Source organism: Haliaeetus albicilla, chromosome 2, assembly GCF_947461875.1.
Source record: "Haliaeetus albicilla chromosome 2, bHalAlb1.1, whole genome shotgun sequence".
Lineage (NCBI taxonomy): Eukaryota > Metazoa > Chordata > Aves > Accipitriformes > Accipitridae > Haliaeetus > Haliaeetus albicilla.
In genome coordinates, this window is record NC_091484.1 from 33,901,229 (window position 1) to 33,928,519 (window position 27,291).

The 27,291-nt window shown below is 42.9% G+C and overlaps 1 protein-coding gene across 8 annotated transcripts in view; it reads right to left on the minus strand.

Moving 5' to 3' along the window:
- Window positions 1-212: 212 nt before the first annotated feature.
- Window positions 213-27,291, minus strand: part of POMGNT2 (protein O-linked mannose N-acetylglucosaminyltransferase 2 (beta 1,4-)) — a 33,768-nt gene continuing 6,689 nt past the window's right edge. For 3 of the 8 annotated variants that reach the window (XM_069770472.1, XM_069770418.1, XM_069770452.1), the window contains one exon: window positions 213-2,513. In XM_069770472.1, coding sequence (XP_069626573.1) covers window positions 685-2,421 — 1,737 coding nt within the window. In that variant the 5' untranslated portion in view covers window positions 2,422-2,513 and the 3' untranslated portion in view covers window positions 213-684. Of the gene's footprint in view, window positions 2,514-5,961; window positions 6,112-10,752; window positions 10,978-18,728; window positions 18,752-24,171; window positions 24,358-24,565; window positions 24,685-27,291 lie in introns of those variants that run through there. The other 5 variants (XM_069770427.1, XM_069770433.1, XM_069770442.1 and 2 more) reach the window with 5 other exon arrangements.

The following is a 27,291-nucleotide window of genomic DNA, read 5'->3' on the forward strand; positions in this document are numbered from 1 at the left end:
ATCCTTTCTATCTCCTACCTGCTACTCCAGCCTTTTGCTATTGAGGTGCAGTAAAATCTGATTTTAAACATGAAGCTGACACTGTATGCTTATTCTCTTCAGCCAAAATATGAAAAATAAAAAGCTAGCCATATAAACATTTTATCACAGCAATAGATAAATCTGTCACAATAACGATTCTGACATATAATAATAAGCAAAAAAAGATCGAGGAGGTTTACAGCAGTTTAATGAAGGCTCTCGTACCAAATCTTGAACTCAAAGTTACAGTCAGAGTTATTGAAAAAAATAACTTACAATGAAAAGCTGATGAGAATTGCCCACCTAGCCATGGAATTAACTGCAGTTTAACGCTGTGCTTAAATACTCACCACACAATAGAAACAAATTTTAATCACGATCAAGGTACACACAATTCACTTCCATTCTGTTTTCAATTACATGTATTCAGAATGTAATCTAACCTCTGGAAGTTACTCTGAAGAACACAGAGGTTTGTTTTTTTTTTAAACACTCACTGGAAATAAATACCATTTAAAGAATACACATGGAGTGCAGTAAAATGGACACTTAGGCACTGGTACAGTCTAGTCCTCTTCAGCCCTCTACAAACTACAAGACAAGAAGTTTTAAACCACAGATGGAGTGGAGAGCAGAGCAGAGCTGTACAGGTAGCGCAACAGGTTATGTACTACACAAGAGCACATCTGCAAAAGGTCCCAGGAGATTTTTGTTGAAGATGCAGCGTATCCACACCAGGTATATCGTGAAGGGCTTAATGTTTTCTGAGAAGGTGTGATTCTGATGGGACAATATATAAGGCATGTAAGTGTTTTCTCCTTGCTCTTGTATCCACACTTCATATTTCACTTCTCTGACCTTGAGATACTTCAGGTTCCAGGGGATCTGCCAGGACACAGCAAGTTTAGCTTCGCTCGTGCCCTGGACAGAGGCTTGACACTTGGCATCCCTCACTTTGCCAGGGTAGAGGCTGCCAGACCACTTCTGCTTCTTGGGTCCGGGCTTAGACTTCACAGTCTGCCTGATCACATGGATGAGAGAAGGGATGTTCACCTTTGTGTCCTGGTAGGCACGGAACAGCCACTCAGGGTTGCGGCAGCAGAGGTGCCGCGGCACCTCTGTGCTCTTAATGATGCGCTCTTGCTCAGTTTTGTCCAGATGAGCAATCCCACCCTGATCCCAAGGTCTGTCCGGGTAGGTAATGGTGTCTTCCCTGTCAGTGTTCTGCCAGGCAATGTACTGCAGGTCCATGCCAGGAAGGGTTGCCAGGGTTTTGTAAGGGGTATAGTGTTCAGGGTTGATAGCATAAGGAAAGAGCTCCACCACTGTGGCACCTCTTGGCAGGAAGAGAGACATGACTAATTGGGCCCCATGCATGCTGACCAGCATGGATGCATTGCTGATCAACCGGACGATGTCAGAAAATGAATGCTCCTCCAGAGAGACGGTAATGGTTTTCATCTGAAACTCCTGAGCGAGAGCCAGGATTAGTTCTGCCTCATTTAGGATAAGTCTGTTGATTGTTCGACTGAACACTACGATGTACTCCTCACTGGAGCTTTCCTCCAAGCTGACGTTCAGCTTCTGCATCATAAATTTGGTGAACTGTCTGATCTCATTACCAGAAACCAAGATGTTAGCCTTTGGTCCTTGTGGCTGGACAAATCCGTACTGGTACCAGGTGGTGATTTTGGACAGTCCCACATACGATTTGGTGAAGCAGAGGAGCCTGCCCAGGGTTTTAAGCTGCTCCCTGAGGAGTGGCTGCTTGTTACTCAGTAACTTGTAGAGGTCAAAGTGAACACCTTCACTCCACCCTTCCATGAAGAAGAGCCGTGCCTCCAGATCTAAATCAGAGAACTGCTGCATGGTGTAATAAATGGGGAGGAGGTCGTCATGAAAGACGTGCATCAGGTTGTCTGGGTTGAACCTGTTAGCAATCAGTGCCACATCAGGCACGAAGACTGGCTTTGGCATAAATTTCAGTGCAGCAGCTGGCAGCTCCACAAAGTTGAAGTACTGGGTGTTGTGATCTTCCACCGAGGAGAGGTCGAGCAGAGCTGGCTGGAACCTCCGGGAGCCCAGGTTGGGCAGCATGACCGAGGAGTTGCTGTGAAAGTAGACAAACTCCTCAGCCTCAGTAGAGTAGCAGAGGGACTCAAAGCGGCAGATGCGGTCGGTGTGCATCCTGCCGGTGCACACCATCCTGGTACCGTCCTCCACCAGTGCCTGGAGAGCTGCATGGTAGTCAATCTGAACCTGAGAGAGTTCCTGAGACTGACGCGTGAGGACCAACTCCTCTTCGACCATGAAGACATGCTCTCGCAGTTTGATGTATTTCCACAGCACAGCAGCGAGGACAGACACGAGCAGGGCATTAAACACAGCTGCTATGTTCATTCTGTAGTTAGATCCTAGCAAGATGACAGGTGGGGAATGCAATAGAGAAGGAACACATCATTAACACTCCTTGACATGGTGAGGGCAAAGACCTGTGGAAAATAAAACAAGAAAGGAACCATTTAAACATCAGGTTTACAGCTCCACCATAAATCACATTTTACGGACTATTCAAGAGAGTTTAGGCTTTTTTCAGTAATTTTTCTCCCCTTTCAGGGAATGAGGGAAAAGAAGAAAAGAGTGCCAAAGCACTACCCAAAACTGTAAAAAAAATAAAGCAAACAGAACTGGGAGCTGTTCTACAGAAAGGCTTCCTCTCTCGTTTTCGTTTCTGCCCTTTTGGAGAAGTAAGAGATTGAGGATGAGCTCTATGAAGCTTTGTCAGAAAAATGGTATGTTCCCTGGGACTTTGGCTCACTTTGCTTTTTGCAGACCACTCCAACAGTGAGAGGAAAGAGAGCACTGCAATCACGGGGCCACTCGCACAGCGCTTGGGACACCTTGCTCCTTCTTTTGATCTGCCGTAGGCCTTTTGCATGGCTGCGAGTACCCAACTCTGCCTCTCGCCTTTACTGTGCAGGTAACAATACTACAAGGAGTATTGCCAAGTATAGATTTTGCTACACTCCTTTCCAATATGAAATGTGAACTGGTGAACATAACATTCAATTTAATTTTATTCAGGGGGTTGGGAGAGGACTTGCAGGTCCAGGGACTGCCCTGTAGTCTCTCAGTTGTTTCTTTGGCTGCAATCCAGGATCAAAGGCTAGAAGCTGCCATTGTCTTCCAAAAGAAACATTGGCATGGGAGACAGGAGAGCTCCGCTCTTTATGTGAGGAACTGATGTTTCATTAAAGCAATCAAACCTTCATTAGTGAGAGTCTGACTTGCACCAGCACAGCCAACCCTTATACAAATGAGAAGGTAATACATTTGAAGTGTTTCCAGTGTTGGTGTTTTCCCAGCCCAACCTGAGAATCTTTTCTGTGCTGCTCCAAGGCCTCCCTGTTTCTTTTTCTGTTATGGGAGAAATACTGCCACTGTTTTCTTTCTTTGTAGAAACACTACTGGCTCATATCAGAGTATCGATTCTATTTTCAACTGTGAACTTCAACTGAGATATTGATTCACCTACAGTATTTATGGGCTCCAATTTTCATTATGCATCAAGGTTCACTGCTAGTCAGTCAGTAAATAATCGCAGCCCTGACTCATGGGGAACTTTAGGAAGGGAAGTTTCTGATTGGTATATACCTGATTAGACTGTTTCTAGGTGCAGTTTTTAAAGGTAGCAATTTAAACTCCCTTTGACGTAAGTTTGCAGGGAGGGAAAAAAAAGCAATGTCTCAAGCACATGCTCCAACATCCCAAGCAATAGTCCCTTAGCATTTTAACCCAGAGATGCTTGTTCTTATATGGCAGAGTGGAAGAAGACAGCAAGGCATATTTAGGACCAATGCAAGCACCTCCTCTACCGCCAAGGGAATTCTTTTGAAAAAGAGATATTGCAGCCTGAAAGCTTGACCCTGCAATCTGGTTCATGCAGCTTAGAATTGAATGGAGAATCATTCATGGAATTCAATTAAATTAGAAGGGATCCCTACAGCTTGTGAGGTCCCAACAGCCTGTGGGATCCCTGTCTTAGGAAGAACTGAAGGTACGTGAGAAACTGAATAATGCCAAAGAAATGACTGCTAGCTGTAAGCCACACAGATTCAAGAGGTGGTCTCTGGGGATCTGAGCAACAAATTCATATAAATTTTGGAGCAGCTCTAGCTACTCAAATGAAACAGAAATGAAGTCCACCTCCTTTGGCAAGTGGTCTGAAAAACTGCCTCATTTAGCAACTCCCTAAAAGCAAGCAGCAAATTAAAAAGGTGTTGGCTTTGATTTCAACCATGGAAAAGGAAATGGGAAGGGACCCAGAATGGTCATCTAATTACTAGGGATCAGCTCTCCCTAAACTACTCCCAAAAGATGCTTATCTATCTCATTCTTAATACTCATTCATCTCTTCAGCCAGTCTCTTGCAATAAAGGCATGAAGGACTGTGATAAAACTCTTTCCTAACACTCAGCCTTTGTTTCCACCACAGCAATTTAAACCTGGTCTTGTTGCAGGTGCCACAAATATCCTACACAGACAAATGATGGCTGTCGCATCACCTCTCAATCTTTACTTGATGACTGCTGCTCCTGATGGCTTTGCAACTCTCAACCATGGCTGTTCGATGGACAGCCTTGAATGGAAACCTACTGGGTACAGTGGTATAACACTCAGGCTCTGCTAATGCAACCAAACCAGTTTTCAGGAAAATAAATTTTTGATGGGGATGGATCTTAAGTTATTTTGTTGGTACCAGACTTCCAAAGCTCCATTCTACTTCTTCACTATCTTTGAAAGATGTCTAAGGATATCATCCAACTTTCCATGTAACTTCTCCACTACAGACCTCTCAGCTTGCGAGCACAGCTTTAAATGACTTCAGCAGCATCACCAAGGAGAGGACCGAGCCCAAGCAGCTATGTGCAAAGCCTGCTAGTCAGTATGTGAAGGAGACCTTTAACAATCAAGTCCTCTGCTACAAGCACACACTTCAAATGAAGGCCAGTCTGTGGGCATTGTGAAAGTTTACTGCTGGTCAGAAGAACAAAGCACCTACAAGTTCAGCAGAGTCAATGAACATTGCAAGAACTTGGCAGAGGGGAAAAACCACATGGCCTCTTTATTATTCCAGTATGGCGGGGAGAGTGTCTACGTGTGGGTGTTTCAAAGGCATTAGAAGCCAGCAGTCCCTAAAAACACCACCAATACCACCTGCCTTTCACAAGCATCTCAGTGGTGGAGAGCTCCGCCGACCATTACAAACCCCTTGAGCCGAACAGGCCTCCTTAGAAACAGCCTGTTCTAATGTTTCACCCCTGACTGATTTGTTCTCTCCCCTCCAGCCCCGAGGGAAGGGCATAAGAGGCACTTCAGAGATGCAGCCTGATGGATGCAGCCAATGTTCAGAGGTTAGCAATTTTCATTTCAGACTCTGCTACAGCAATACCCACTAAATGGCTACAAATGAACAACTCAGCTTTCTAATAAAAATCACCTGCAAGGCCCTCCTCCATCTCTTCCCTCACTGCAGCTCTTTCACTTCCCTGCACTTAGCTGAAGTGAGTGCATGTGCTTTAGCCAACCAGGTGTCAGGAACGAATGTTAAAAGCTAGCAATGCTGAAGGAATCCATTCCTGTTCCTCACTGCCAGTTCATAAATCCTGGTTCATGCTGCTTGGCTGAAAGCTGCTTTTGATGGAAGTGAACAAGAGGATGTGGACAGGAAGAGGTGTCGCAGGCAGAACTGAAAGGAGAATTTCACAGGTACTCAGAGAACTATCTTCTTTGCCTGTTTTCCCACATTTTATCATCCACCTTTTTTTTAATCTGACACTTTCAGTGAACACAGACCTTAGAGAACAAAAATCTTCGGTCCTTCAGAGAGTGACAGAACATAAATAGTAACAAACCATCCTGCTGTTTGCTTTTACATACCCAGGAGGGGCTGCACCAAGGGGGTAAAGGCAAGCAATCACTCTCCATGTCTCCTGGTTCCTCAGTCCCCCAAGCTGAGATCAGTCATTAAGTCTTGGCAGCAGCAGTAGTCCTGGGATGGGAAACTTTCCCAGGAGGCAACAGGTAACTCTGAAACAGGTGAAAGCATTTAATCTTCCACCTGAAAAAAGCTGCTTCACAGTAAATGAAACTTTCATTACTAAATGTCCCTCACTAAATGGGTCTAGAGCTGCCACTCCCCTCCCACAGCGTCATAGGAGAACATCTTAAGAACTGAAAAGCACTTGCAGAAGTAGCAGGCCAGACACACTGCTACCTTCCTTAAGAGCAGAGTCCTCTGTGCTCTTTCTTTCTACATATAGGTCAGCATCTGGCTGTTCACACCCCCAGTTGCTCACAGACTTATGTCCTCGCCATCCATACCACACTCACCCACCCTCTCACTTCCCAGTGACACTAGGATAATGACTGCTTTGCTCCACATGAGCAATGCGTCCCAGTTGCCAAGGAAATTGCATGGACTGACTTTTTTTACTCTCTGCTTTGAAATGCTAAAGCACCATCCTTCAGCAACAGAAGATGCGACAGCTGATAGACTAGAGCCTGGCCAGAAGAGACATGCAAGTAAAAGCAGCACTGAGCTTCTCACTGCTAAGCTGGCCGAGGTCAACGATACCCCATAAGAGGGGATGGGATACGCCCTTGAAGATTCCTGACAGGAGTGGGCTGCAGGGGAGGAGCTGGAGTGAGAGAGGGAGACAGAAGCAGCAGATTTCCCTAGCAGGGATGCTGACAGGGCAGCGGGGCAGCTGACTTACAGTGCCACAGAGTCAAAGATAGGAAGCTCAACAAACACCCTGGCATAGGGGCAGCTCAAGACTTTGCAATGGAAATAAAAGCATATCCTGAGGTTTGCAGCTCACCCTCAATGGATGCCGCTCCAGAGGCTAAGAGCCTGTGGGAGGGACTCTATTTTTGGTCAGCTCATCTTTGCTCTTTTTCCAAGAGATCACAGGCATGAAGAGCTTACCCCATTCTCTTCCTCCAGTCCCCCCTCACTTAGCAAAAGGGTCACAGCTTCATCCTCTCAGCCCAGCTACTACTGGTTCTCTAACTAGCGCTGAGCAGGTAAAGCCTTCAGGAGCATGCATCTGGCACCTCTGGCAGAGACCTCGAGCACCTTGCAGGTCCGTAGTACTCCCATGGAAGTTTGGACACAGTGGCACCTTCTGCCTGTTAGCTGCCACTCATCTGATGTTTTAAACATCCTCAGGAAGTGGGAAAGCAACAGGAAGCATAGATGGAGACACTGTTCTTCACTTTTTAACATGTCAAGGAGATCAGAGTGGGTGGGATGGGAGAGATGAATTTCTACTAATAGGCAGTTAGCATAAAGGACTGTTTGGATTCATTTAAGAGACGAGTTCTGTTGTTCTTTTTTTAATTGTGAAGCTAGGGTAGGATGAATCACTACTTTAAAGCTATTAATATGATGGACAGTGTTTTAAATCTCTTATCCATTTTAAAAGTTACAATCTAGGTAGGAAATTGGGAGAAAAGCTACAAAGCCCACACAATAAAAAGCAAACAAAAAGAAAAAGACACAAACATACACTATTAAAACCCCCAAAGGAAAAAACCAAGAGCTTCATTAGGGAGAACAAGGGTCACCAGGATGAACAGCATGTCTAAAGGGGGACCACCTAGTCCTGCAGCTATTAACAAAATGACAAGTTCTGGTTTTGTCTACTTAGGCCTTGCCAAGCTTTTGTTACCAACTGCCCAAGCACTTCCCAAGCCAATGCTCAGTTTTCTAGAGCTACAACAGGCTAAAAAACCTCACAAAATGGAAAAAAAGCATGAAGGACACACATTTCCAGACAGCATCACCACTCTGTGCACAGAGAGAAATGCCTCTACATGGAGGCCAACTTGGGTTTGGCCCAGTTGACCAGCTCCCGTGCAGGGCCTGCCAGTCGTGGCAGCAGTGTCCAAGCAGAACCGTCTCCACAGTTCCCAGAAATGTGGTGCAACTGGAAGTGGTCTGGGGCTGCTCCTGCCACAGGAAAGGGAAAGAGTTGGGGTAGAGCCCCATGGGCAGGAAACGGTCAGGGGACCCTGACCCTTCTTGTTACAGCAACACAGTGGGAGGCGTGGGAGCAGATATTCCCCCCTCAGGGACATTTTCCCCATTATCACTCCCTACCCCTGGCTCCATCTCTTGCTAGACAGGCTTTCCAGGACCAGTACAGGAAAAGAAAAGCGTACAAACATGGCATTTCACACTCCCCCTGCAAAATGTCTTCTGTTCTTTCTCCCATCTCTGATGCAAGAGGCTTAGCTAAGGATGCAGTATATGTAATACATGCAGTTTTAAATACCTACTTCATTCATGCTCAAAGCAGAAGTTGCTAGAAGGCAACTTTCCTGATTGGAAGGATGGGGAGTTAGGATTCGGCAGCCAAGAATTCGCTTTTATTCCCATCTCTGTCACAGATTCCCACAGAACTACAAGCAAGTCAATCCCAACAACCCAAAAGGCTGTTATCTTATTCACTGTATTTATTTAATGAGATACATAGATCTTTCACAGTACATATGACATTAAAGAAAGGATGGTACACTGAATGATTGATATACTGGAACATTTTCTCTGTAAAAAGCAGCCAAGTGTAGAAGTGCTGACTTTTTAAACAGGGAAAGAGCAGATTCTTGAAGGGAGCAAACCCAGCAGTTAAAGATATAAATATCATTAGTGAAGCCTGATACAAAGAGGGGATACAAAAAATAAGAACACCCTAACTCTGTAGTTTCAAGTAAAATTTTAAAAATAGAACTTTATTCAGAAAAAATAAAATAAAAATATAACTATATTTTAAAAAAAAAGTCTCACAGAAACCTTAGGTATCTATACAGAGTTGTGATCAAAATTAGGTTTATCTTCAGTTTTTATGGTTTAGCATAAGTGAGGAATAGAAAGCAAAACTGTAAATCTTTCTATACAAGACTGCAACCAAGGAGACTGAGGCTCTGTGCAACGGTCCCTACTGCAAACATACCATCAGTATGAACAGGAGAATATTGGTGGCTACTGGACACCTTCCAGTTGTGCTTATGAATAGAAAGTCTAAGTTTTCTTCCATTTAATTTCAGAGTCTGTGAGAGGTGGGACAGGAAGAGATCCAACCTGACTTTCACGTTGACTAGCAGCCATTGATTTAGTATTTGTTGATACTGCTGACTTGATCTACAAAAGAACAGGTTAAAAAAAAAAAATTCCAACACTAAGCAGTCAATGCGTATAAGCAAGCCACAAAACTGAGCTAAAAGTATGAAACTAAAAACAATACTTCTTGGGCTTTTAAGGTCCACATTTCCAAGATCTCTTCTCTATCCAGAATGATATGGAGTATGAAATCCTTTACTCAAACAAAAACTAATCCTGATCTCCAGAAAATTCCCCTAAATAAGATGCACTTCTGATAAACAAGCTTGAGGTGGGAGATGTAAGAAAAATGAGTTGAAAAAGGAAAAAAAAAAAAAAAAAAAAGAGTATTTCACTCAACCCTCAAGTCTTCACCTTCTGACAGTCACAAGCCTAAACATGAAAACCCAAGGTACTCAAAATATTCATGGCTAGACAGAGGGGGAAGCTTAACAGACAGAGTTCATTCCAGCCATTCTTTGTTCACCTGAGTATCCCATCGAAACTTATCAGGTTATATTGGCATTAACAGCACTGTCATACGAGTAAAAAACCTCCTTTCGCCTGGTCTCTTCCTTTTAGTGTGTAAGCAAGATACCTTTGTCAGAAACAAAAATGTGTCAGAGAGCAGCAGGTTTATCTTACTTCAGTGATCTACCTAAAGCAAAGACCGAGTGGGGGTGGCTGAAGGGAAAATTTACTAATGCTGCAAAAGTGAATTTAAAAGAATATAATGCGAAATCCCAAAGTACTGAACAAGATGAGCTTCAGCCACTCCAACTGTGCCTTTGGGCTTTAGCTACCATTTGTTATTCTCTGTATTTTATCTATCCTTTATTTCTCTGTTCTCCAACGGGAAGAGTACCTGTGTTATTTGGATACTGGGACTGGTGCTTAGCAGCATTTACAGCCCAAGCTCTCCCTGCTTCCCATCAGCATGGTGCCTAAGACTGCTCCTGTGTGCTGCAAATTCTAAGCAGAAGCTGAAATTGTTCGGAGCACAGTGCAGCCAATAAGAACAGTGAAAATCCTTGGTTACCACTAGCTCTACATTAGCATGTTTTTAGGGGAGGGTGAAAAAAAAAAAAGTAATCCCAAATCAGCACCTGTTCAGTAAGAAATACATTTCTGAAAACCTACAGAATTTAGTCCAGATCAAAGATGTTTTCCCCATGAGACTTTTGTTTAAAAAGGATAAAGCAAACCACCAGTCAAAGAAAGAGGGACTACAAAGACCTGGGATTACAAATGAACTACTGACCTCCTTCCCACACATGTACAGCCATAGAGGAGCGATTCATTGTGAAGTTGCGGGGTGGGGTGGGGTGAGCAAGAAGATAACATCAAAAAACATGCTAATCCCCCCTCCCCTGAAAGTACACTGCAGCCAGGAGTGCCAACAAAACTGAATTCAGAGCCCTACGTCTATGTGATCAGCACAGCAAACAGAGCACAGTTACAATAACACCCAGCAAAGAAACATAGTAATTCAGAGCATCTGCAACCTCTTTAGTCTTGGAAGTACTATCACTGGTAGATTAGTGTTTCAGCACATGCATGCATACCTGGTGTTGTTAAATAACAGGAAATGCTATCCGGTGCCTCTCTTTCACAGAAGAAAGGAAAAAAAAGACACCTTAAAGCTACAGTTTGCAGGGGAACGAACACTCTCCAGTCCTCTTCTTTCCCCACCACCATAAAGAAAAAGAAAAAATCGTATCTAACAGCTCTCAGCACAGTAACCCATGCACCATCTGCAGACTAAACTACCTTTCTCCCCCAGGTCTGAGCATGCTCTGTCTGTCGGCAGTGTCCTATCGCTCCAGCTGGCTCACCTCAATTTGTTAGCCTCCCAGAGGTCAGCCTTGCATGCAGGATGATTTGCTGCAGTATTCCTGCAAATCCCCAACGGGCGGCCACACTGAAATAAACACCATCGTGCTGTTTCACAAAGCTGAGCATGTCTTGGGAGACAGGCGGTAAACTGGTTTGGGGGGGGCGACACATTTTAGAAATCCTGCTTTTGAGTATCATTGCTACTGCCACTACTACTCTGAACATTTCACACAAAAGAACAAAACAATAGGAGAGAAAGGAAAAAAATGCCCCTTGCTGGAGGACATGAAAGCCATTCGGCATGCTTTCTAGCAATTCCCTTGGCACCAGGGAAGCAATTTCCCAGCTGTGATGGTCAGCAAATGGCTTAGTATTGAACAAGGCTGTGAGTGCCCTCCTTCAGTGATCTGGGGAACAGTATTTTCAAAATGAAGTTATCTTTTACTGTGAAAATAAGTAATTCCTAAATACAAAGGCACAAAAAGGAGCCAGGAGCTTATAAGAGAGTCTCTTCCTGCATACAAGCTGAAAGCTGTTTTATACCAACCTTCTCAGCAGAGCTTGAACCTGTGGGGACTGAGCAGCTTCTTGAAGATGACAAACCAGGCGGTACTGGCTGGGAACTTTGCAAGTCCTAATCCTGCAACTGGATCTACATGTGGGATCAGAAGAGCAGCCCAGTTCTGCCGACGGCACTCACCAAAAGGCTTATGGCAGGGCAGGAAGTCACACCACTGAAAACAGTTATTAGGAGTGAGATCCCAGCCCTATAATAACTTATTTGTAGATAGATCACAAGCAAACATATAATGCTTACTGCAAATGTGTTGTCTGTATATTTGCAGGATTCATATTGTTGATTATCTGGGAGGCTTTTTCCCTTTAAGTCAGACTTAACAGGTGAAATAAGAATGATGAAAAAGAGGAAATGTTCTCTAACACCCACACGTACACACATGGCTATACATTTAGAATAGACTATTTCAGTTGGAAGGGACCTACAATGACCATCTAGTCCAACTGTCACACAGATACTCTCAGATGAAGAGCAACCATTTTATATAAGAAAACAGAGAAAAGAATCCCTAGGTTTTTGCTCATGGCAGGAATTATCCTTACTGCCAAAATGAAAAAGTTCAAACGGCTCTGCATTAAAAAATGCAATTCGGTAAGATACAGGGTATTCAAAACTCTCTTCTAGGAGAGTCTGGCAGCTACAAGGGTTAGCATGTTACCTAAACTCTCTCTCTAAATATGCATCACAAACTGGTGTCTCCAGCTTCTTACCTTCCCCAAATCATACTGGAAGTCATATGAGGGAGGGGCTAAATGGATTAACAGCATCTGTGGTGGTTCACTGCACTATGGAGTCATGCTGCCTGGGCTGGTTACTGTTGACCAAGTCTGCAGTCACTCTGTCCATGAACAACCCCTGCTTACTGTGTGACCCCAGCCCTGAGAAACCTTCTGTTTCCATGCAAGAAGGCAAAGCAGCCCTGCCAAATTAATCTGTGGCAAGTGACAGGCTGAAACATTTGCAAGGCAGTGAGGGGTGATACGTTTTGAATCACAGTAGCAATAGAGCACAATACCAAGTACTGCAATACCCTACAAGTTTTGGGGCAAGGGTCCACCAGTGTTTCAAGTTATTACAGGTGACAGGTCCCTCATTCACCAAGTACCCTGACCTTACTGAAGTCAGGACTCCACCCTAGGGGAGGCCACTTCATGCGGACAACCTGCAATCAAGGACTTGGGTATCTTCTCCTCCTCCCTCCCAGCCCATAGATTGACTGCCTCAGAACAAGCATGTCCCTCATCCAGCTTCTCCTGCCTGATGCAGCAGAGGCAGCGCTTTCTCCAATATAAGACGAAAACAGGGTAGTCCTGAGGCAGAGATCTGGTGAAACTGGGAGGCACAAAGCAGCCGCAGGAATATCACAACTTGTTCTGTGCAGGACACAAGACCCCCAACCTGAATACAGCCACCATCAGAGCTGAGAAACATGGGTGTCATTCAGCATCACACATGCTTAGAAACACAGTAATACCATGGAATTTATAGCCTTGGGTTTCTGACTGCCAGTTAAAAGCCAAATACAGAAGAAAAATAAGCTGAAAGAAACAAAGAATAAACCCAAATAACATTCTGCAAAATCGACAAAAGGTTCTTGACAACACTAGACCTTCAAAAATAAGCCTGCCAACATGATGAATAAATACAACTGTTGTATCTACTAAACTAGGGCATCACAGAAATAAAACAGACATTTTCTCTCTCCTGCTCTGGAGTGCTGCTTTTACACCTCTGCCTTCTTGGTACAGAACAAGCAAAATGGTTCTGGCCCACTTGGAAACATTAAAAAGCACTAGGATTGACAGGACAAGGTGACATCTACCTCAGTACCCTCCTTTCCAGGCCTGTGCCACCTCTTCCCACCAATTCAAGGTGGACTTTGAACAACAGCATGAGCCTATGCCCATCCTGAGAGGATCGCAAAGGGACACTGGTTGATCACAGATGCTTGGGGGAAATGAGAAAAAAAAAAAAGAGCAAATAAAAGAGATCCCCTCCTTGGCAGGCCCACCCAGTGTCCCCAGCCTGTCCTGTCGGAACTAAGGACATCCAGAGTCACGCTTCTCTTTTTAGCTCATCTCACTGCCCTCTGGCCCCTCTGAACGCAAAGGTGCTGTCTCGTGTGGAACAAGTCAGATGTTTTTCCTCTGAATTTTGAAAGATAAGGCGTGGAGTTAGATTTGTAGCTGACTTCACTTAAGAAAACACATCTTGACTTTGTGTTTTCTGCGCTTTGGAAACCTCCACTGCACGACCTAGCTTCCACTGATGCTAACGGACAGCCTTTCCACTGACTCCACAGAGCTTCAGTTCTGGTTAGGGACTTTGTCAGTGGGACCTCTGATAACCCAGAGACACCACGCTGGGTTCCTTATCTTAGTGAAGCTTTGACTTTAATCAAGAAGAAAGTATGATGTTTACAGACTGGTCTTGTATTTATGAGTAAGCTTCTTATCTACTCCTGGAATGAGGTATATGCATAGATTTCACAGGTAAAATTTATCACATCACATGAAGTTGGGTAGTTTAATCCCACTCCTGAAGAGGGTCCTATTGTCAATCTGCCACACCACAAAGTAACTGAACAAAACTACATCATTAAGGGGAGAAAAAACCATAATAAAATAAATCCAGCAACTCTGAAATAATCACTGTCTATTACTACTGAACCATAAAGAACTGAGAGTGGCAGTCCCAAGCTCTTCTCAAACAGTCAGCACCACCAGCCTACTGCAAGTTGGTAAGGTTTGAACAGGTTGTCTTCACTCAGAACTAAGAGTTTGATAAATATTTAATCTCTCTCATAAAGTTGCAGCCTCCAAAAACAGCACCACCAAAGAAAAACAACATTTTTAGAACTCCTAAAAAGCGGTACAGCACAAACAAAACTCATCAAGCTAGCAAAGAAGTCTGAATAGATCCCTCTTGGTTTAAGACTGACAAAGAGCAGGTAAATCATTATTTACTGAATCTTTGCCTTGCATGTATATGTTGCAGGGGTGCCTGCGTCATTCCGAGTTACAGCATTTATTATTTATAGTCCCAGAAGTACGGTCTACAACAAATTGTTCTTCCTGCAGTGCTTTTGAACCAAAAGTGCATCTCAGCTTGAGAGCACAAAAAAATTTCATGCCTGAACTGACAAAAAAGAGTCCTTGTATTGATAAATACACAAGGAGACAAAGCAAGCATTAGGTTTCTGGACATCAAGATTGGGACTCCACACAAAGATGATGGCATTTTGATTCTGCAGAAGCTAACACTAAAACTGATGTCAAAAGGACCAGGACTTCAGTCAAATATTGAAAATTTCTAAGCAAGAATATACTTTGACAGGGGAAAAGGTATTTTTTGAAGAGTATCTCAATGGCCAAATCCCACTTTGCTCAACTGCTTCAAGCATGACATACTCCCAGGCTTAAGAGATGCAGGATGCAAGTTTTACACAAATATTAGGTTTACAAAGGTGTAAGTATGATAAAACACATTTTACACACACACACTTAGGTTACATGACTCTACATCAACCTGACAAATTCATAGCTATTTATTCTCCTCCACAGATATATGCATATTTTATACATATAAAATATATACATGTTATGGAAAAGCACACTATTTCTCAAATGCTAAAATATTCACTCTAACAATCCCCTCATCCCCATTAGGATGGATCCTACCCTAGGATCACTGCAGGGACATAATGGCCTGCTCCTGCAGCTGTATGCAATGTGTGTTCAGATGAATGGCACTGGAGAGTCACTTGCTAGTTCCCAAGGCAGGAGATGGCTTTGGTAGCTGTTCTGACTCAAGTCAGGTGTCACTTGTGCTTTTTCAGGTTCCCATTTTGTCATAAGCAATGACAGGTCAGCAGGGTGACACAGATAAACCAATTCCCTCTCCTACAGCTATGCCAACTGCGTACCTGCAAATGTAATTAGTTCCAATGTGCCTGTAAAGGAAGCAGAGATAATTCATGCTCATAAGAGCAGCTTGGTAAGTAAATGATGTTCACCTAGACTGACATGAGAAACCAAGGGTAAAACATTGCCTGCAAGACCCCTGGGTATTGCTCATGGCCTCACCATGGTGCTTCCCACAGCCCACTACTTGTTAACTATTTTTGCCTAGGTGGCAGTAAGATTGTCTGCCTTCTCTCAGACGACACTTTAATATTAGGCCTTTATCACCTGAAGAAACACATCTCCCATTTTACAGATGAAAAGATTGAAGCTGTCAAAGGGATCTGGGTAGGACACACCACACCAGCAGCCACAACAATGGCAGCAGCTTTCTGTGAATAACCCACCAACAATCAAACCCTCTTGTGTACCCCAAGGTTGTATTCAGAACCCCATGGGCTCCAGGGCTGAAGGCAGGAGTCAGAGCCTCCAAGATCACAGAAGACAGCTTAAACATGATAAAGGACAGGAAGGATTAAGTTATCAGCTCTGTCACTGTTGCTCTGAAAGAACTGCTGGTGGAGCAGCCATAAGCCTGACATGCTCTGCTCCCAGCACACCTTCCTCCCATCTTCTACCCCCATCCACACTTGCCATGCAGAGGGCCATGTGGCCTCCTGCATGCCTGAAAGACCCCCAGCAGCCACAACTTAGCCTGAAGTTGGAGGCCCTGTCAGCATGGACTTGTCCCGAGAAGGGTGGAGGAAAAAGAAGAGAGCCTCTTTTTCCTGTCTGTTGAGACAAACAGGGTAGTCACAACCAGTAAGTCTCACAGACATCTTAGGAGATTAAGATGCTAATACCACAGCAAGACATAGCTGTTGAAAGGAAAAACATCCTTGAATGTGAAAATCACAGAGGCACCAAGGTATGTAAAAGAAGAGAAATAACAGAAATACAAACTTGCATTTTAGGCTAAACAACAGAACTGTCAGGCACTTCGACAGATCTGTAGGGGTGAACAGCTAACAAGTGTGTGGAAGTATCCAAAGGACAGGGCTTAAGATGTCCAAGCATTTCACTCCTTTATTGGATTATGCACCCATTTGCAAGTGGGCTGCAGTTCCAGAACTGATGAGAACATCTCAGTTCACAAGCAGAATTACAGCAGGACTGTTCCCTGCAGCTGCCTTTGCCCTAAGCTTCCACTTTCTGGTATGTTCAGAGACTTTGTGCTTTCCTAAAAACCCTGAAGCACTGTCCTGGTTTCAGCTGGGATAGAGTTACTTTTCTTCCTAGTAGTTGGTATAGTGTTGTGTTTTGGATTCAGTATGAGAATAATGTGATAGCACACTGATGTTTTTAGTTGTTGCCAAGTAGCGTTTGTACTATGTCAAGAATTTTTCAGCTTCTCGTGCCCAGCCAGCAAGAAGGCTGGAGTGGCACAAGAAGTTGGGAGGGGATGCAGCCAGAACAGCTGACCCAAAGTGGCCAAAGGAGTATTCCATATCATATGACATCATGTTCAGTATATAAACTGGGGGGAGTTGGCTAGGAGGGGCAGATCACTGCTCGGGGACTGACTGAGCATCAGTCAGCAGGTGGTGAACAATTGCCTTGTGCATCACTTGTCTTTCTTGGGTTATATTTCACTCTCTTTTTATTAACTTCCTTTTCATTACAATTATTACTATTATTATACTTTATTTTTTATTTCAATTATTAAGCTGTTCTTATCTCAGTCCACGATTTTTACTTGTTTCCAATTTTCCTCCCCATCCCACTGAGGGCAGGGGGGGAGGAGTGAGTGAGTGGCTGCGTGGTGCTTAGTTGCTGGCTGGGGTTAAACCATGACAAGAACCAAAACCTACAAACCAAAGTCCTAGTACTTCATGAAAAGAACTCCACAAGGAAGCAACAGCAGCATCTACAATCTTGATCAAAAAGGCAGTTTCGATCCAAGCTGGAGTGTGTGCTTCAATTAGCCAGTCTCTGACAAATGCCTGGAGGTACCTAGCACAGCAGCATGACAGGAATGTAGTTCAGAGCCAAGGTGAAGGAGAATCTAAATCAAATCAGGGGAAATAAAAAGGTTTACTGCCATTTTGAGTCCCAAAATTGCAAACATTGTTTTACCTCCAATGCCCCCTTCAGCCACACCTGTACACCACAGCCTTGCATTTTAAAGGGTACAGCCAGCACATAACCCAACCCTATTCATATGATAGTAGTGTAATATTAACAACTGATAGAAGCACAGTTACTGGATACTCCCCCTCTAGTGCAACCACTTAGACTGATGCTAAGGGAACACAAAACATCCATGTTCTGGGTTGGCAGCATATCCCAGGGGTGCTAATATTCACATGAAAATTCAGAACAGAGCGTAAAGTCTCACAAATCATCTAAAATAACTTATATTGGAGAAAAAAAAAAAAAAAAAAGGGTGTTTCCTGAGAGCATAGGCCATAGGACTGAAAAATGTCTGCTGGCCAATTTAAACACTTCTTTAAAATTGTTTTTCGATTAGTACTTAAATACCCTAGTCTGATTTTCCCTGCGGAAAAGAACAATTCTTACCTTGTCTCTCATCTGATTACAGTATCATCAGAGGGCCCAGCAGAGCAGTAGTAACACATGGCTGTGGGCCAGGCATTTACTGTTTCGAATGTTGCTCTGAGGGCTACCGCTGCTACTGACAGTGGGAAGAGAAGAAAGCAATATGAATCATCTTTCTCGGCTTCAACGTGAACCACTGCACGCAATAGGGAAAGTGTGATGAATACACTGAGTTACTTGTACAGAACCATTCCAACTCCTCCAGGTGTCATATACAACAATTTACAGTTCAATAGCTAGGAAGAACTTCTTCATGCCCTTGGCAGCTTGAAAATTCATGGAAGGACTACTGAATCTAGGCATATTTATCAAGGGCACAGCAGCAAGAAGAAGAGGTTCAAGCCTGATTTGAGGGTGGTTTTTTTTGTATAAGACTTGCTGTTATATTTATTTGAACAGTAATAAAAAATAAGGTAGTTAATTTTTGCCCCATAAATCCCACCAATAAATCAATGCATCATTTCTCTACAGCCCTCTCATCCCACCTCTGTGGAGGTTACAACGCTCCCATAAATAGCTGATAGGACATTTAATACACACCAGAAGGTGAAAGTTTCAGACAAAAAGCAGAAAGCATCTGTTGGGAGAGAAACATCTGCAAACCTACCGACATAGTTGCTATTCACTGGTGGCCCTTAGATGATGGAAGATTCCTTACCCAACCCTGGCACAGCAGCTCATTTCTGTTTCCTTCCTTCCCACTGGCAAGATCTGCTGCCTCTGTGGAGTCAAATGCTGAGTCAAGTATTTGGCAATGAGAATCTCTTCAAATAACTGAAGTGTAACCTGACTGTCACTGAGAGAAGAGCAACATCAGACTGATAAACCAACTGCTGTATAAAACAACTCCACTTAAAAACATCTGCCCCCATTCATTATATACAGCTCTGGATCCATCTGCAGATAATTGCAAGGACAAGAAAAGAGTGGTCTTTCAGCTACTTTATGCAGTATTTCAAGACATCAACGGCACTGCAGGCAGCACCCTACGTAAAGATGTGCTTCTCTACCTCTAGACTTCTGCTAGCATTGCTGCTGATGCAGCCATTCCCCACTGAGGCCATCTAGCCATTATGAAAACCCTGCAACATTACCCAGTACAGGGAGGGTTGGAGCAGGTCTGAACCCTCTCACTTGCAAAGAATTCCCAAGATGAGATGTAGTAAAAACATATGTGCTGACACACCCATCATCATCAAAGAGAAAGGTTCTTGTGACCTTGGAGAAAAGACTAAAATATACATCTATATCGGCCATAGGCAGCGAGACCCATTCCAGGTCTGGAGGGGTCAGAGATGGAGGACATACATCATCCCAGGCAGAACCTTCCTGCCTTGGCTCGTCCAACTCCACCCGCTCCATGGCGGAATGATGTGCTTATCTGTCCTGGAGGCCAATAGAAACAGTCTGCTGAGGTAGCCAACACTTCTTCCAAGGCAAAGGGAGCCACAAAAAGCTCCTCTTGCAACTATGAAGACTCAGATCTGCACCTGTATTAATGCAGCAAGTATCTGAAAGGAGAAAGCACCCAAGTTGGAGGCTGAGGACTGACTAGAAAACAGCCATCTTGCTAAGTGACTTAAGGTTACACAAAATAACCACCATTTCTTTACCATCAAGGTGATGAAGTATACTAAAATAAAAAGTAAAATATACTAAAATAAACCCCTTCTTCTTTAATTTGCTTGAATATATTCAACGCTTAAAGACAAGCATGTACCTAAGAGCCCTGTGTTCCAATGGACAAAGACATGCACATAAATTCAGCAAGGACTAGAGAACTTTTTGTATAATGACTTGACTTTGTGACCTCTGTGCTAAATATATATATGTAGGTATATAATACATATGTATGACTACTACAAAATTCATATGAAAGATTACAATTAGTATATAGACTGTCTATTGCTCTTAAGTTTACACCTGCATTAAAAGATGATTAATCAGTGGCTTTATAAATTTAAATTAATTTCAGTAAGCTGCTAGCTTCCCAGCTTTAGTTTTATACCTTTGACACAACTGTAACACAGTCAGAAGCCAAGAAGCTGCAAAGCCATATATAAACATGCGTGAAGCTGTCCCAGATAACCTTACAGGACAAGGGAAGGGAAGAGCAACTCCAATCTTCATTTTCTATTAACTCTCAGGTCTCTGCATGAACGTGAGTAATAACCTAAGTAGTAAAGAACAAACAGCCAGAAGCAAGGAGCAGGGGTAAGAACAAATCATTAAAAAGTGATAAGCCCCAAGAGCCCTAACTTAGCTAAAGACAGTAAAAATGCACACGCACAGGAAACCATCTCATGTCTCCTCAAAATGAATCTGGTCGTATAGTTTTAGTGCTGAGTAAGTGACTACCTCAGCACGACACCAGAGCGTCTATTAGAAAGGACAATATTTCACCTATGTGCTTAGAGGTCTGATAACCTATTTTCCCAGGTGTGTATCTCCCTCCTTCTGAAAGAGGAAATTACACAGCAAATTAATCCTTGTGCACCTTTTTATTTTCCACCTCTTCCCTCCCTCCCTCCCTCCACTCCTCCCATCTATTGTGAAAGATAAATGGGAAAATATTGAAATAAAAATTGAAATAAATTCACAACAGCAGGAACAGCCCGAGTCTGGTTTGGGTCATGCAAATGAGCTTGTGATAAGGTAAGTCAGTACAAAAAAAGAGGTCACGAAACTGGTGTCACACACCTTTCTGAAGTGGGCTTTTTGTCCACACATGTATGGGTGAAAGGCTCATCTGCCCAGGGACCAAACACTGTAAACTAGTCTTCCCAGTGCAAAGGGATTTCAATTCACAAACCAAAAACATCCCACCCAATTTACATTACAAGTGGCCAGCTGGGAGAGGGGAAACCAACAGCAAACTAAGACACAAAGCAATTCACAGCTAACTCATTTCCAGTGCATCAGAGGCTCATCAGTGACTGCCCCATGCAATGGACTGTGGTCATCTGGTAACTACATTTGACTGTATGCTTGCCAGAAGCAAACGCAAAACCCCATCACATCCAGGGAATCATTGATGATACAAAGCATTACTCTTCAGAAGAGGGAGCGCAGCCCCTACACCCAAACTAAATAGGGCTTTTTTTCTGGTACAAAAGAAGAGACAGACCCACATGCTTCCAAATTCCTTCAAGGCATTTGCAATTGCCAAAGTATTTTACACAGACCGTGCTTAGATGTTTCATTGGTCACCAGTGATCCAAAATTCACATACAGCTTAAAACTATATATGGGTTTCTGATCTTAAAGAAATCAGGGTCTAAACTCTCAGTTGTGTACCACTCTTCGAACAAAACACTTTCACACTAGTACACAACTGAAGGGAACCAAACTGTCAAGAATAAGTGTTACTCAGAGAATAGTATGCAAAAGTGGGCCCTAAAATATAATGGGTGAAATTTTCCAAAAGCAATGGAAAACCCACAGCATGGCTTTGAGAAGAATGTAGCAGAAACAACCCAAACAGGCCGGTTTTGAAGACTGGAAGCTCTGAGAAGGGGGAGCAAAGCTTATTTTTCAGTGCTAGCCAAAAGACTTCATAAAGGAATCTTTTAAAAACTATATGGTCTACCGATTACTGTATCAGAGAGCATAAATAGGTGAGATCTAATAAAGATCTGTTTGCAAGCCCACTTCGTACAAGAGGTACATAGAACACGACTAGGAAACTCATTTCCTTGGCTTCATGCAAGCATGGTCCTAGTATCTACACAGCTCTAAGCTGAAGAAAGAGATGGTTCTCTGAAACAGAAGTAGCCTATGCCAAATTTACACAACAAGGACTTCCAAGCAAGGACCCAAATCCCAGAATTCAGCTCCTCTTTGCTCCTTGAGTAATAAAGCAGCAGGCAGATCAGACTTGAGACATCTTTTCCTGCTAATTACATGATAACAGTTTAAAACAGCGTTTAATCACACCCACTGTCTCTCAAGAGAAAAAATATACATGTAATCAAATTGTTAAGGTAAACCAGTAAAAAGATGGAAAGAAAATTAACACTATATACAAAGAAATCTTTGCAATCAAAAAATGAAACCGTTTTTATTGAGAATTACATTTTCTCCATTGAACTTCGGCAAGTAAGCTGGATGGTACAAAAAACAATTTTTCACAAATACAGAAAACCTTTCTGTTATCAAATAAACTCTTATTCCTCTCATTTTTAATCCCCATCTCCATATATGCCATCTCCACACAAGAACCAGGCAATCCTTGTTTAACATCAAAATGTCCCTTGGCCCCTTTTTACACATGTGTGGTCTTCAGAACATCTAGCAGCTGAAGAAGGGGCATCTGGATACAACTGTGCAGAGTCCAGCTGTCAATAATTATCTAGATCTCTGTTTCAGTTTTATAAGGCAGAGTCAAAGGCCAGGAGAGAGGAAGACACTTGAATGTGTGTTTTGAAAGAAAAAGGCGAAATATTTTACAATGGAAAAGGGAAATGTCAGTTGGTTCAGTTGTAAGAACTGTGCAGCACAGCCTCTCATAGGTATGGCAAAGCAAGCTTTGGTGCACAAGACAGTCAAATGGCAATGGAAGCTGCATGCAAGATGGGAAAAGTTAGTGAAACTTTTCAGCCGTCAGTGAAAAAAGCTTTAAGGGGAAAATTATTGAGGCCTTCACTTACAAAGCATTTCTAAGGAAAACTTCTAAGTCCAAATAGCCAACTATACTTAAACTCAGGTGTGTCTCTTCTCAAACATAAACAAAGCAAACTAAAAGAATATAGAAGACATAGAACTGAAATAAAGAGAAGGAAGAAAAGAAACAAGTAGGAAGGGAATAGAGAACAAAAAGAAGATACGCTTGGACAAAGGATGTACAGCAGAAGAATGTGTAACCTTCAAAGACTGCTCCAGAGAAAAAAGACCAGACTTGGAGATTATCTTTTTGATCTGTGTTTCTCAGTAAAGCACCAAGGAATTTTCAATCATGAGCCTGAGACATCATTGCACTGTATGAAGTAAAGAAAATCACTTAAAACACAGGAGATGGATGTGAGAACTGCAGTGCCAGCTGCAATGCTCTGGGACCAGTTGGAGGTAATTCAGTGAAAACGAACAATGCTATAAAATTAGCACATCAGGAAAACTCAGCCCCTATCTCCCTTTTAGGGCCTCAAGGATGCAAGAGGGATGACATCTAATTCAGCACCAAAAACCCCAAGAAAAACATTTCCATCTGTACACAAAAATTATGTCTCCCCTTCCAGTTAGAATGCAAGCTCAAATCCAGCAGGAAGCGGGTAGACAACTTCACACCACCAGAAGCACACAGCACCCAGAGCATACACTGCTTCCTCAGAAAGCACACATGCCATTAAATTCAAAGGAGCAAGAAACATGGCATGAAAATGAGCTAAAGTGGAGGAAAGAAAACAGAGCCAAAAAGAGTGCTTCAACTAAAGGACAACCAGAATAAGAACCAGATGAAGAACAGATCTAGACCACTCTGCCTACTGCACACTGCCATCAGCAGCCAGAAAAAAAAACCAGTCCTCCTTTAGACACTTTTCCAACAGGTTTCTTTCTCAGGCTGGTGGAGAACAAGCCAGTGTACAGAGCTTTGGTTCAAAGGCTTTTACACTGGGCAGGAGGGAAAGGGGTTGAATTGTGAATTATTGAAAATTTCTACATATTTCCCTGTTAGCAAGAGAGGAAAAGTTATGCACTCCCTTGTAACATCCTCAGTCTCTTTGAATGCTTCAGCCCTTCTAGGCAGAAGCACCACACTACCGTACCACCTACTACAGACAAGGTGTTCTGCTCGTGGTTAGCAGACATGGACAGAGTGTGAAAAGTGAGGAGGGGAAATGGATAGATGCACTGTAAGGTAGCAAATGCCAAACCATTAGGGTTTCCATCTACATCAGTTCACACCGTAGAGTCAAGGACAGTAATGCAGAAGAGCAACACCTCCACCACTCACAGGTTGCTCTTCCAGGTGACTGGAAAAGGCTCATTTCCTTTTCCTACTTCCAGCCACTAAAACAAATCAATCCTCCTTTCACAGCAAGAGCTTCGCTTACCCCACATAGCATGGTGCCAGGTAGATACACCCCATGGAAGCAATGCTTGTGCTTAGATTCAAGCATGTGCTTAAGTCTTGGCTGGATCAGCACTTCCAACCACACATCCTTATAGGCCAAGGATTTGCATTCTTGCATGTCTTTAAACTTTCCAGGACATGTAATTTATCATTTTGCCTGTGATAAAGGATGGCAACACCCTGTTCGTTTCTCTTGGTCTCAGTACACTGCGGAAAACAAAAATATAGACTTCTCAACAGCAAGGTAGAGGACACCAATATCTCTTCCCCCTCTGATAATTTAGCTATAGCATATCATCACCAGGCTTGAATCAGAAAAAGGTGAAAAAGACTCAAAGGGAGATGGAAAAAAAAGTGGGGGAAGGGATACTTACTGGAATAGAAAAACAAAAAAATCCATTTGCAGATCACATATGAAAAGAACTTCTATATTAAATGTGATCTCAGAAGAACTGACTAGGATAAATCCATGTGCGGTTCCAGGTGTTTCAGCCTAAATAGGGAAAAGACACATTACTCTGAGTTTATGAAGGGCTTAGTTTTATCAGTACTATTTATACACACTTTCTTGGTTCATTTTAGATGTAACGCTTATACTGTACACACACTATAAACACAAAATGCACAGCAGTGCATTTATGTATCACAGGAACTAGATTTTAAACCAAAAGACTTGAGTGCTCACTGATTTTAAGACAATAGCTTCCTATTTTTTAACACGTTTCTAAATTATATACGGGCTGTGTATCCTTCCAGACAAATGAACACTGATAAATTATGTTCTGTCTCTAGCCAGGCACTTCAAATAATCTCCTCCCTCCCACCTCCTCGTCACATGAAATAAAGATGAAGCACCGCACAATGTCAGTCACATTGCAGATCCATTCAGTAGCCTCCTCTACCTGAAATAACAGAATGGATGTGTCAAGATCTTCATCAGTCTCCACTATCAGAAGCTGAAATTTTTGCTGCAACGGACTCAGGCAACCCCGAGAGGGTGCTGGCTAGTACATGCCCTACACAGCCAGCATTACACTAGACTGCATCCAGCTCCTCTCACAAGTTTCTCCCAATGCAATTGCTCTCCTTCCTAACTGACTTTATCTTTTATGCCTGGACAAGTGATTTCAGCTGCATCTATGGACTGTGATCCGTTTAACAAACAGCACAGTGTGCTCCATGACCTGGCTGCTCCCCAGCCATGTGCCTGGGGGAATGCTGCTTGTAGTATTAAGCCCACTGCTTGTGCTTGAGCACACACATCCCATTTCTGACCCGCTTCATTACCCTTTTCCCAGCAAGCTTGCCCAGAGTTAATTTAATGCATTTAAGGACTGAAGACCAGCCTCACCTCCCTGCAGTGCTATCAAACACGTTACAGGCAGAGAATTTGGCCATATTCCATCTATGGGGGTTCCTCCAAAGTCTACTTCTTCTGACAATAGCTGAGCTGATGCTTGATCCGTACGAGAACAGTGCTCCATCCAACACAACCCACCATCACCACGGAGAGCTGCTGTACCCTCACACTGATCTTTGCATATCCCAGTCCCTTCCCTACAACAGCACAGGAGCTGGATCATTTCCAAGTCTCCTTATTTGATAGTCACAAAGTATGGAACTGCAGAAGATCAGAGTATGAAACAGTGGTTACTTTTTCCTGTATTCAGGCTCCACTGGCCTGGTCAGCTTAACACTTTTTCTCTCTACAGCTACAGAAGGGCACTCGCATTCCCCAGGCCAGGAAGTAGCACTGAGGAGACACAGGAATAAGTGGAGGCAAGTAAATGCTTTCCAGCTTCTTCCTTAGCAAACTGCAAGAGTCCCATAAGCTTGGGGACTGTCATCTTCAGCTTCAAACCTCCATGGAAGAAAGTTTTTTGCCTTTCCAAGGGTGACTTTCAACTTCATCAACATTTAGGCAGGATCTAATTTGCAGGCGGCCCAGTATAACCACCATGGCTTTGAGAGGGAGAAGAGGGGAAAGTCTGCATTCAGAACCACACCTGGATGTACCTTTGCAGTGCGATCCCATCTCTGTTTACAAACAGGCTTCCTTCCAACCCATTCATAAGTACCTGTACTACGCTTTCTACCAGTACTATATAAACTAAGAACCTTTAAAGTTCAAACACAAATCACTTCTTTACTGATCTGGCCAATTAAAAAATGAAGAATGATAAGTTATGAAATTTATCTTGTCACCAGCCTAATTGCTACTTGGGGTTTCAAATTATGGCAGAAAAAACAACAAACAAAACTGAACTGTTCATAGCTTGTTTGGATTCTGGTTTATGAAGTACAGCATTATCTTTGTCAGTGTGTAAAGAAATGCAATTGCACTGTGGACCTTTAAATCAGAAAACCCTGCTTTAGTTAATTATTTGAGTATTAAACCAGCAAGAAAAGAATTACTACAGTTATTTCAGAGTTGCTTATTGCTTTCATATAAGTGATATGTCTGCAAAGCTTAATACTAATTTGCCAAAAATCTTAGTTCATTACAGAATTATTAGGGTATTAGGATTCAGGATTAGGATACTGGGATACTACAATTAATAGGATACCTGGTGGTACCCTAATAAAAACAGAAAAGTTTTGAGATCTCCTTTCTAAGGAGGGACTGGGGAAGGATTGAGGAGTAAAGGAGGAAGGAAAGGCCGCAACTTATTTAAGTGTGAAAGTGTCTACAGACAGAGAGCTAAGGACAGAGAAAGATTAAGTGAAGAACTCGGTGTCAAAGAGAAAAAAAAATAAAATTGACAAGACTAGCAGTGGACTACAAACTTTCCAAGTTTAATTACAGTACCTTAGATCCACTTGGTTTAAAGTTCACTCATTTACCTTTCTCTACTAAAAAAGTCAACCATAGGTACCAGAAATTAAATCCCACCAATCAAGAGCAGTCAAGGTTACATTTTTAAAGCTAACTCTGTCCCTCTCTTCTTTCCCTCAAGCTTCCAACTTCCCATCTCAGGGCTGTCAGTAGTTGTCAGCACATCATATGAGAAACTCATCTGAACATGCAATATAACTTGACAGGCAATACATCAGAAAACCTAGATGTGACAACAGCAAATTCCACCAGATGGTCCTGGAT